At 38.4% G+C, this 12,323-nt stretch overlaps 1 protein-coding gene across 1 annotated transcript; it reads left to right on the top strand.

Annotated features, from left to right (window-relative positions):
- Positions 1 to 349: 349 nt before the first annotated feature.
- On the top strand, positions 350 to 7,331 carry si:ch1073-224n8.1 (B-cell CLL/lymphoma 6 member B protein). The gene is made up of 2 exons (XM_051109180.1): positions 350 to 1,697; positions 3,811 to 7,331. The coding sequence occupies exons 1-2, from the start codon at positions 992 to 994 to the stop codon at positions 4,809 to 4,811; spliced, it is 1,707 nt and encodes a 568-aa protein (XP_050965137.1). The 5' UTR covers positions 350 to 991; the 3' UTR covers positions 4,812 to 7,331.
- Positions 7,332 to 12,323: the final 4,992 nt, after the last annotated feature.

Genomic DNA, 12,323 nt, shown 5'->3' with positions numbered 1-12,323 from the left:
GATGAACATCAATCCGTTTTTCGTTCTGAAAAATCATTAGGCGCGTTTCCAATACAGCTTGGCGCAAAACTTTGGCTATATTATGTAAATATCGATTAAAAAAAAAAAGTATTGCAACAGTAACAGTTATGCGACTAAAATGTAATTTGTTCCTCTGGCGATAAGTCATGTCAATGGATTTTGATGGGATTGCCGCAGATGCGTGCAGTCTAACATTACATAGTCTAAACATTAATACCAGGGAAAGCCCATTATATTTGAGAGCGACTACGTATGAAGTGTTTCTTGCAGTTTACAGTACAGTAGAAGAATGATCATATGACTTCTTACATATGCCATGTGACCTGTAAATGCGAAGAAGCCGTTTCCATTGCAGTTTTGCTAAATATTCCTTTTTCGAATTGCCTGAAAAACCACCTCATGCGAGCGTAAAAACTTTTTTGCGATCTATGGGAGTTTTTGCGAAACTGACGCGTTTCAATTAGGCGTATTTTCAATTCGCAATTTAAATTTGCGCATCTTGAAGGGTAATGGTAACGCAGCTAGTCATATGCGCTTTGTTTACGCGAGAGTGTGTCATTAAGCCGCGACCAGAACTTTGACCAATCAAAAGTCAGGATTGATCCCAGCGTTAGTACTGTGGAATGAAGGCTCTGGCTCAGGCGCGTAGAGAAAAAGCGATTACTACATTAATGCACGTTAACAACAGTATTGTCGTGAGCATTCAGTGCGGTTATTTATCGAGCTTTCTCCAAAACCGAGTCAGCGAAAAGCTCCATTTGCAAGAGGAATGTGTGGGCTAGTTTGCTAATGGCAATGCTATAGTAGCTCATCTGGCTCGTGTTTAGTTTTCCATTTCTGAGTGATTAGGAAATACTGTCGTGGCGAGACTCCAAAAGATGACCGTTTCCTTCTATATAACAATATATCACAGCAATAACTAATGAAATAGATTTTCTCTTCGTTTTTGTGTCCTGCAGAAGAATTCGCAATGAACTCAAAACGCAACAACGGTGAAAACGGGGCGGGCAGAATCAACCCAGTGTCGGTACCAACAGCAACAAACAGCTCGTCAGCGAGCGCTTCTCACCGTAAACAAACTATAATCAACTCATCCCATAAGGGAGAGAAGGATGAGTGCATGCAAAACACAGTCCGGGACAAAAACCTGTCCATCTCCACACTCAGAACGCGCCTCGGACCGACCATCCGCTCCACTCTGTCCGCGGCGGTGGACACCCTTCTGGGCGAGATCGTGGCGGTGCTGTCCGAAACCCAGCGGGAGCTGCTGACCAAAGAGCAAGAGAACGAGAAGCTGAAGGTTCGACTCGAAGTCTCAGAGAGAGAGCTCAAGACGTTACAGGAGTGTCTGTGTAGCGCACAGAAATTAATCGACCAGCTTCAGGGTCCCTTTGGGAACCCGTCCATGCCGGGACCTCACGTCTACGCCACCGGTGGACCCGTGAACTCCAGCCGCTTGACACACCGGAGCGCGCCCGAGCCGGATCCGCGCTGCTTTACTGGAGCTGAACCCGAGTTGAGTGGCGCTCTGGGTGATGCCATACACGGCTTTGACTCCAGGGAGGAATTCAAGAGCTGCCACCTCTCTATTCAGGCGGATGGGACGGTGACGAACAGTTTTTATGACCCTATATCCGTCCATTCCTCTAACATATGTTCAGACATGAACCGACCTGGTAAGACAAAACTCAGTTTATTACATGTAATGTGAAATGTTGATGTGGTAACACAGAAGAATGCAGGCATTAGACAAGTTATGAGAATATGGATGTACAATATACAGGTTCCATATTAATTATCTGCCCATACAGCAGGTTTTATTTACTAGTTATCTGTCAATGCTTAATTGTGCATACACGCAGGACCGTCCCGAGCTGACTCGGGCCCAGCACGAGGTCAGGAGCGGGGTCCCTCTCAATCCGTTCAACACAGGGCCCGGTGCAACTCTAAGGATGGCCCTGCATATGCATATCTATCTGTCTTTCTCTTTTATTTTTAATATACAGGCTATATTTACATTTTATATAGCCTATCTAATATTTATAATAATTAATTACTAAATAATTTGCGAGCATTGTTAACTCTACTTTAGCAAATCTCAAAATTCTTTTTTTTTATGCCCAAATTGTAGCATTTAAAATTATTTGATTTTATAATTGCAATGTTCTAAATATTTAATATTTTAAGTGTTCTTTTATTATCATCCATTAATTGATTATCAGCCATAAAATGTAAAAATATAATATTTGTGCATTTATGTTTTCTAGCTTAGAAACTGACAGTTACACATTTTTACAACTTATTCTGATTATTTTATGCATATATGTGACCTTGGACCACAAAACCAGTCATAAGTCAATAGCCAAAAATACACTGTATGAGTCAAAATTATTGATTTTACTTTTATGCCAAAAATCATTTGTAAGTTTCCTACCTTAAATACTGTATTTCAAAAATTAAATGTTTGATTAGTAATACGCATTGCTGAGAACTTTAATTGGACAACTTTGTTTGGTGATTTTCTCAATATTTTCATTTTTGGCGTTCTCAGATTCCAGATTTTCAAATAGTTGTATCTCAGCCAAATATTGTCCTATGATTCCTATCTTAACCTAACAAACCATACATCAATGGAAAGCTTATTTGTTCAGCTTTCAGATGTATTGAAAAAATTGACCCTTGTGACTAGTTTTGTGGTCATGGGCCACGTGTTTTATTTATTGTGTGTCTGATACCATATCTATGCTTCTCTGCTTATTTGACATGATTAATGGACCTATTATTATTCTCTAAAAAGCCTGAAAAACTGCTAAGAACTCCCGCAATTGATATTTGCACCAACAAACTTATAAAAAAAATGAATTTGCCATGTCTGTGACACCTTAGACTAAACCAGTATCAGGCCATAGCTCAGTTAGGTCTTTTAAGTAATTTTCATAAATATGCCTTAGAAAAAAAAACAATACTGGTGTGCATCTTGAGACAAAACAAAGGCACTGATATATTTTAAGATTAGTTAGTGCAAGTTTCTTTCAGTTTCAAACAGCTCAAACTTACATTTCAGTCTGGGACTAGGCTTAAGCCTTGTCTGTGAAACCGGGGGATAATATTTTAAAAAATAAAAATAGTACAAATAAATTGTTTACCTTTTATTTGTATTATTTAGCTTTCATACAAACAAGAAATGTGGAATTACTGTCAAATAAACATAAGATTCTCAGACATACCTTTTTAATATTACCATCTTTAACTTTAGACTTTAACATAAAAAAGAGAAAAACAGAAAAAAAGAGTGAGCAACAACAAAAACGTTGTTGGAGGGCCTTACTGAAACTGCAATATTGCTTTTGGAGCGACAGAGACCGTGGTTTCCCCGGTAACTGTACACAAAGCAGCGCTCCGAACATGAACACTATTTCATCAGATAAAATGAAAATGAAAACCTTCCTGAAGACAGTCGGATTCCTTCAATGGTGCATTCATATAAAAAACTTTTAAAACGTGCAGTGCTCATGTTTATTTATAGTAGTGGTGGGCCGTCACAAATAAATGTATGGGAAACACTGGTAATGTATATCAAAATATCGGAAATGTGTTTAAAAATCATATCACCGTTATTGAGAAAATATTGCATTATATATTGATATTGAATTATTGTCGAGCCCTATGCCAAAGTTGACAATTCTTATAGACATTTCCTACCTATGTATGAATCAAAATCAGCAGCTGAATTAAAAAAGAAACAACATAAAGCTGATTCTGATTCTAAATGTCTGATGTTTGTCACAGGTGAGATGGTGGATGACAGCAGAAGACTCACACACTCCAGACCCCAAAACCCTCCCTCACACACCAGCTTCTCTGTTAAAGAGGAGCAGGTTCCTCCCTCTGGACAGGTGTGTGTACGGGGAAGAGAAGCTCCCACAGAAGCTGAGCACACAGCACAGAGCGTATGTGATCTGGCATATGTCCACGTGGTTGAGGAAGAAGGAGGCTCCCGTTCACACCATCACCAATCCAAACCTACACCACCGCCGCCGCCCTCCAGACCTCACAATGGACCCTCCTCCAGTAGTTCCCCATCACAAGGAACCTCCGGACTGAGATCAGCCCAGAGGGATGCTCCTGGTCTGGGTATGACCACCAGCAGGAGCCCAGGGGTGGGTGGCTCATCGCCAGAAGAGCCCATACGACGCTCCATCTCTGAGCTGATGGGAGAGGCACCTGGAGAACGTCCTCACTTGTGTCTGGAGTGCGGAAAGACTTTCCGTCTCATCTCCAGCTTGAAAAAGCACTTGAGAATCCACACGGGAGAGAAACCATATCCGTGCACCGTCTGCGGCCGCCGTTTTCGCGAGTCCGGGGCTCTTAAGACTCACCTCCGCATCCACACGGGGGAGAAACCATATTCGTGTTCCGATTGCGGAACGCAGTTTCGTCACCTTGACGGCCTGCGGAAGCACCGCCGCACACATACTGGTGAAAAACCATATGTGTGCAGCGTGTGCGGGAAAAGGCTCAGCCGCCTGCAGCATCTGAAACACCACCAGCGCATACACACAGGAGAACGGCCGTGTTGCTGCCCGCTTTGCCACAGAGGCTTTAAAGATCCAGCTAGTCTGAGGAAACACCTCCGTGCCCATCAGGGTGAGCCTGGAGCAGATGAAGCATTGGGAATGGCTGGTTTGGGAGAGGGAGATGGAGGATCCATGGATGATGAGGATATGAGGTTCGGGATGTGGGGGGAAGAGGAAGGGAATGAAGGCGAGCCTGTGGTGGACTGTGTTTAGTCATAGAGTTACAGATAAGGAAACAAGAAACATTTTGGTCTTTTTGTGAAAAAAACAAACAAACAAACTCTGACTTAAAGGGATAGTTCACCCACAGATAAAAATTCACCCTCATGTCATTCCAAACCCGTAAGAGCTTTGTTTATCTTCAGAACACAAATTAAGATATTTTTGATGAAATCCAAGAGCTTTCTGACCCTGCATAGACAGCAACACAACTACCAAGTTCAGGCCCAGAAAGGTAAAAATAATGACTTTATTGAACAATTTCTTCTCTGGACTATTTTAACAATGTCCTTACAACCTTTCTGGGACTTGAACATTCAGTTGCTTTGCTGTCTATGCAGGGTCAGAAAGCTTACGGATTTCCTCAAAAATATCTTAATTTGTGTTTTGAAGGTGAACAAAGGTCTTACAAGTTTGGAACGACATGAGGGTGAATAATTAATGACGGAATTTTAATTTTTCGGTAAACCAATCCAAAATTCTGTTATTATTTACTCACGTTCAAAATGTTCCAAATCCTGAGTTTTTTTCTACTGTTAAACACAAAAGACGATTTTCAACAGTTGCCGGAAGCCACAATTTTCATAGTATTTCCACAGGAAAAAAATTGTAGTGACCAACATTTTGCGTGTTTAACAAGAAAGAAACTCATATAGGTATGGAATCACTTGAGGGTGAGTAATGACAAAAATTTTCATTTTTTGGTTGAACTCTCATAAAAATATTTTAAGGGACAGCTTTTTCCTTTTTTTTTTTTATTATTTTTTTATTTTTTAAACCAAAATGTGGCGATTGCTATACAACAGAGGTTACATCTTATCCTGGATTAAAAAAAAGAAAAACGCTGTCTGTGGCAACACTTTATTGTAGAGGCTATAACAACAAACTCATTATTTAACAATATGGTTATGTGAATTTATCATGATATATCCATTTACTTCAAGTACATATTATATTCCATGACATCTCAGATGTCACATCATATAGAACAGGACTTATAGACTTGCAGCCTTATTATTATTATTTTTTTTTTTGTATATGTACTGTGTTTTAGTGTAGGGGCTGTTGTTGCTCCAGTGGGACTAACAGGGTATCACATGTTCTGCTACTCGTAAGTTATGGGTGTTTTCATTGGTGTGATAATCATTTTAATGTGCCCTCTTTTAGAGAAAGAGCTACGATGAACACATTAAAGCCTTAACTGTGGTTTTATTGCACAGGCTCATGCACAGATGTGCTTCAAGAGCTGTAGTGTTTTAAATTCGGTTCTTCACCTTTATGTGATCGGGAGTTTGCCAGCTGCAGAATATTCATTCAGTTTAAACTGGGTGTTTGTTCAGTGCATCAGCAGGTAGAGTGTTTGGTTCAAGGTGAAGAGTATCTCACAGGGTGCTGATCCAAAGAATCAGAATTGTGAGTGCCAGGGTTAATTCATCTTCAGTTCAGCTGACTCATCTGTAAAAATGTATTTACATATTCAACTTAGCTTTTGCAGATTGGTTTGAAGAAGGAAGGCTTGTCCTTTAGGTTAAGATATAATGAGCCAGCACAGAAATCATGTAAACTTTAAAAGTGCTGCCCTCTACTGGATATGTGAGGGATGGACTGTTACTGCCAAGTTGCTTTTTTGAGTGGTTCTCCTCCAAAGATGGAGACACATTATTTCTGTTGTGGCCATGGTGTCAGTCTGTGTGGTTTTGTGAATACATTTCTTTTTTCCTTTCTTTTTTATATCTCATGAAATGCCATTTTGTACATCTGACTTGTATATTCTGTATATTGAACTGAAATAGATTAGTCTTAAAAATTTCAAGCCAGAAACTGGAGCTTAAAAAGATCCATGACAAGTGTTTTAATAACTCTATTTAAACTGTTCACTTTGTTTCAATATTTCATTTGTTTCTGTGCCCACATGTGATGATGAATTTAGAGATGTTGTTGCAGATGTTTGAAGGTTGTAGTTGATTCAACAAAAAGTTCAACAAAAATGATTATAGTTAGCACTCCAAAAACTTGTTAGTGTAAAAAGCTCATTGGATTCATCCTTAGTAAATATGCAGAATATAATGTTTGATACTGACATTCATTTGCTAGCATTAGACCAGTATTTTGGGCTCTTCTGCAACTTTTAAGTGTAATTCTATAATACAAGTTGAGGGACAGCAACACATCAGCCAAATGGAGGTTTCAAGATTCAAAACAGTTGTTTGTAATGTTTAGTTTCAATATATGGTATGATCAATGTAATCTTTCATTCTCCATGACTATACTTCATTGTAAGATATCAATACAGGTCAATTTTCATGAGAAAACTTTGAAATCTGCTGAGATTTCTTTTGCTATAACATCTCTACTTGCATATCCTTCAATATGTATTTTCTGTCATTATACTCTTTAATTAAGAAGGGCACAGTCGTCATCTCCTTTGTAACAATCAAGTTCACTCATATTCAAAATGATGTACCAACAGTATTATAATCATTTAAAATTAAAACTTTTCAAATGTATCAATTACCAATGTTCTTTTGTGTTCGATAACAGAATAAAGAAACTCATACAGGTATAGAACAGCTTGAGGGTGAGTACAAATTACAAGATTTTTTTTTTTTTTTTTTTTTTTTTTAAGAGAGCTTTTGTCCTGTTTTTCTTTCTTTTTTAATTCAAAACTGAAACGTGGCAATGACTAAGGGGGCCTAAAGTGTGCCAAGAAAACATCCGCCACACCGTTATGCCACCACCACAAGCCTGAACTGTTGATACAAGGCAGGTTGAATCCATGCTTTCATGTTGTTTATGCCAAATTCTGACCCTGCCTTCCGAATGTCACCACAGAAATCGAGACTCATCAGACCAGGCGAACTTTTTCCAGTCATCTATTGTCCAAATTTGGTGAGTCTGTGCAAATTGCAGCCTCAGTTTCCTGTTTTTAGCTGACAGGAGTGCCACCCGTTGTGGTATTCTACTGCTATAGACCATTTGCTTTAATATTCGATTTGTTTCATGTTCAAAGATGCTCTCCTGCGTACCTAGATTGTAACAAGTGTTTATTTGAGTTACTGTTGTCCTTCCATCAGCTCAAAGTCTGGCCATTCTCCTTTGACCTCGCATCAATGAGATGTCTCACCCACTCACTAGATAGTTTCTTTTTTTAAACCATTCTCTGTAAACACTAGAGATGGTTGTGTGTGAAAGTCCCAGTAGATTATCAGTTTCTGAAATACTCAGATCAGCCTTTCTGACGCCAACAACTGTACAATGTTCACACAAAATCACCTTTCTGATGCTCGGTTTAAACTTCTGCAGACTGTCTTGACCATGTCTACATTCCTAAATGCATTGAGTTGCTGCCATATGATTGGCTAGATAGATATTTGTGTTAATGGGCAGTTAAACAGATGTGCTTAATGTATGTATGTGAACAGGGCTCATGAACTTGGTCAAATAAACAGGACAGTGTTATGGGTAGGGCCGTTTGTGAGGGACGAAGTTAGACATATTTTCCTCTGACTGTATTCATATATATAGTCTTTGTTTACAGTTTTATGAATAGTCTTTCTTTTCTTTGTGTTGACTTGGGTTATGCTGGGGTGAGACAGTCTGACTCACAGGATGCAACAACAGACTACTTGTATTTTGAATTTGAACAAATCTATGTTAGAAAAATGAAAACATCTGTAATTTTCAAGAGAACATCAGCCATTATCATTACTAACTGGTTGGTTTAAAGATCAATGATGAAAGTTATTCTGTACGAATGTTTAGACTTTTTGTAGTTGTAAAGTCATTTTGATTCTCATGAACTTTAGTGGGGTTGGTTAAAAAAAAGGGGTCTCACCAAATCTGCATTTAATTGATCAGTAAAAGCAGTAATATTGTGAAATATTACAATTATTAACATTTTTAAGATATATTTTTGGCAATTTGGAGAGAAAGAGGGAGGCAGGATTGGGAAAGGTCAATGAGCCGGGACTCGAACTCGGGACACCTGAAGCACAACGGTGCTATATATCGGCGCTGACAAAATATTATTACAATTTAAAATAACTATTTTCTATATTTAATATGTTAAAATAAAAACAGACCGGTCTTCAGTGTCACATCATCTTTTAGATGTCATTCTAACATTGATTTGGTGCTAAAAAAAACATTGCTTCTTACCAATCAACATTGTAAAAAAAATTTGTTTTCAGGAATCTTTTAGAAATGGAAGTTTCAGAAGAACAGTATTTATTTGAAACAGAATTCTTTTGTAACATAAATGTCTCCGTCACATTTTAATTAAAAGGTTCATCAGATGCCCATTTTCCAAGTTGATATGATTCTTTAGGTTCTTAATAAAAAGTCTATAACATACTTTGGATAAAATTTCTCAATGGTAGTGTAAAACAACACCCTTTTTACCTTGTCAAAATCAGCTCTGCAGACATCAACCTATTTTGTTCCATGTTGCTTTAAATGCAAATGAGCTCTGCTTACCCCGCCCCTCTCTTCTGTGGGGTGACATTTGTTGCAAAGCTTCATTAAAAAACCGTTATACTCACTTCTGCTGTAGGTGAAGCTGGATGACGAATGATTTGCGTGAACATAAACGCATTTAGGTAGATGGGGAGGCGCGTTACCTTTACAAATAAAAGTAATCCACATGTCTTCAGCAGCTCAGATGCTGGGAGTAAATAACGCTTACTATGTTTATGTTTATTACAATCAACAACAAAACATCTCAATCACTTAGGAGCCATTATTGTCTACGTCCCTGCTCTGGCGTCGAAACAATGGCGGTCGGACTGTTACAGCTCACTGTAAGGCGGCCGTGTCAATCAACTGTCGTGGGAGTGGCCTTGGTCCGTGTGACGTAACAGACAAGAAGCTGAGAATGGCCTGATTTGAAAAAGGGGATATTTTTTTTAGGGATTAAAAACCACTACTGTGGATTTTTATCATTATAAGGCGTATGTGTACACACACTGCCAACGCACATTTGTTTACAAACATGTAAAAGTGAATTTTGCATTCAGTGACCCCTTTAAATGTGACCTTCCCGAAGAAAAGTGTTTCTTTAAAATTTTGTAATTCCACTGCATCAGTTTTGAACCAGACAGTTCAATTTGTCACACATTTTTTAAGTATAAAAGTGTCTAAAATTGTATCTTCCAGAGCTTTAAGTATCTGCTGTCAGTCCTGTTTTCCTACCGTTCCCCATCAATCTCTTCAACCCCCAAAGATTTCCATTGTAAAAATGCCACTGTGCTGTTTTGCCCCAGACGATGAGACATCGGTCAGCCAAAGTCTGTCCCACAATTAGTTGATGTTTGGCCAGTGCTCTCCTCCCTTCTTGAATCTGAAGTGACTCATGTATCCGCTCAGGCGTGATTATAGTCTCTGTGACGTAAGTCAGGACCACTCTGCTCTTTGAGCCCACACCCTGCCTCCAGACCACAGTCCTTGCTCTCCATGCTGCAGTAAGCAGGTTTTAATGTCAAATTGAGGGGAACGTTCGTTGGGCCGAATGCTCGAACCACTACTCTGTGTCATCAGACTGTAACAGTGTTTATTTTGGATTGCATTGTTTTTTTATTGACAGAACTAGTCATGTATGTGGTGTAGAGGACGTCTTGCCGCGAGAGCTCTGGATTATTTACTCTTAAAAATAAAGATTCTGTGTTGGCATCTATAGTTCCATAAAGAACCTTTCTGGAAGTGGCTTCTTCAGATTCTCACATGGTTCTTTTTTTAAAGAACCGTTCTCTGAGAGTTTGGGAACTATTCTTTTATGTTGGGAAACCCTGCTTTTGGAACCTTTATTTTGTAAAAGTTTTTGTTGCTGTTTTTATGGCGCCAAATATTTCACTAATTATTGCACTAGTTTTAATAGTCTTTTTTTCTGTGAAGGCACTTAGCAAACATTTAACCCTGTTAGTGGTGGAGAAATTATATTGGCAGTATAATATTTTACAAGGACTTTATAAGGAAAGTTGCTTTTGAAATGCATTATATCTGTGTTAAAAAACTATAGAATGGCATGGAGTGTGTATTTTAGCATAAAATTCCTTTGTGTGTTTGAGCATCTGCGCATGTCTGTTGTGGGTTTTGAAGCTGCATGCCTATGTGTAGCCAAAAATGTAAGATCTGCCTGTGAACTCTGTGTGTGTGCGAGAGAGAGAGAGAGAGAGGAGCTCTGATGCAGTCATTTCCTCAGTGACTGAAAGCAAACATTCTCACTTTTCTTAAAGGAAGTGACTCAACTCACTTTCTCTAACGTAGTCTCTCCATCACCCTACTCTAAAAAAATTTTCTTGCCCACTGGCTGATCTTACTCTCTTTAATTTCCCCGTTCTTCCTTCTTGTTTATACACGTCCTCTATAAAATCACATTCTCTTGTGTTTTCTTTTTTGGGGGTCAAATTTCAAAACATATCTTTACCCTTAAGTTTTCTCCTCGTCCCGTAACACAAAAAAATGTGTAGGATTTATCTTGAAACAATTTCTTCAAATAATTATAAAGAAAGTAATACATTGCATACAATGTGTAATTTTGAAGTTGAGAAACTTAAATAGCATTTTCTTGTAAACCTACTCCAATTTTGTTTTATTTACAACTGTTTACAGCTATTTCTTAATTTTCCCCCCTTATAAACAATACCATGGTAGTGATATTTTTGCCACACAGTTATTACTGTAAAATCATAATATTGAATATTTGATACAATGTTAAGAATCTTTATTAGGAATCTCTTTTTTAAACCATTGGTGACAAATGCCACCAAAAAAACCCTAAAAACTATATTGCCAAGAAGTAATATGAACAAGTGTATTTTTGTTCCTGAGGCCCTGTACATGGTAATCCAAAGAATGCCAGTTAATTCTTAACTACAAACAATACTTAATAAAATACCATGACACTATTATCCCTCCTGAAAAAAGAGAAAATTGTTTCCTGCTTGAAGCAGGGCCTTAACCACCACAGACACTGACCATAGTAATTAGAAATTAATTACCACCAATATTTGAAATTCTTGCACTGCTTTGCTGCACTCCATTGCGCAGAGCTCTGATTGTTGTTATGGATGACAAAAAAGGTTTACACATTAAATTTTAATGTTTGGTGTTCCTCTGCGGTCTGACAGCGCTCGTCAATAAAAAAAAATTGACTGAGGAGTCCAATCAAATCAAAGTAGGCCGGGTTTACAGAAGTGAGCATCAGTTTTGACGTTGAAAAAAGAGTGAGGTACGATGTAAGTAGCAAAACATTTAATGTTAAACAACTATTTTACTATAGAAATGTTAAATGACCGACAGTAATATTCAGTGATGCCAGTTACTCGACCTTATCTCAAACAGGGCCTATGTGGGTTCTGAATAAGAAGTAACATATTAGGCAAGGTTACTTAACATGACATGGTTACTTAACGACCTTGGGTCGAATCCAGTTTACTTTGTCTCCCAGCCTGTCCAAGCTGACAACAAGAGCCCCAAATCTCTCTAAAACCAGTCAACGGATCTGTGGGA

The sequence above is a fragment of the Labeo rohita genome, chromosome 5 (assembly GCF_022985175.1).
Source record: "Labeo rohita strain BAU-BD-2019 chromosome 5, IGBB_LRoh.1.0, whole genome shotgun sequence".
Lineage (NCBI taxonomy): Eukaryota > Metazoa > Chordata > Actinopteri > Cypriniformes > Cyprinidae > Labeo > Labeo rohita.
This window is presented reverse-complemented; position numbering and strand designations above follow the sequence as displayed.

Excerpts from the sequence above, each read along its gene's own strand:
- si:ch1073-224n8.1 (XM_051109180.1), top strand. The coding sequence starts at position 992 with ATGAACTCAAAACGCAACAACGGTGAAAACGGGGCGGGCAGAATCAAC. Across the intron at positions 1,698-3,810 it reads TTCAGACATGAACCGACCTG|GTGAGATGGTGGATGACAGC; the intron begins GTAAGACAAAAC and ends TGTTTGTCACAG.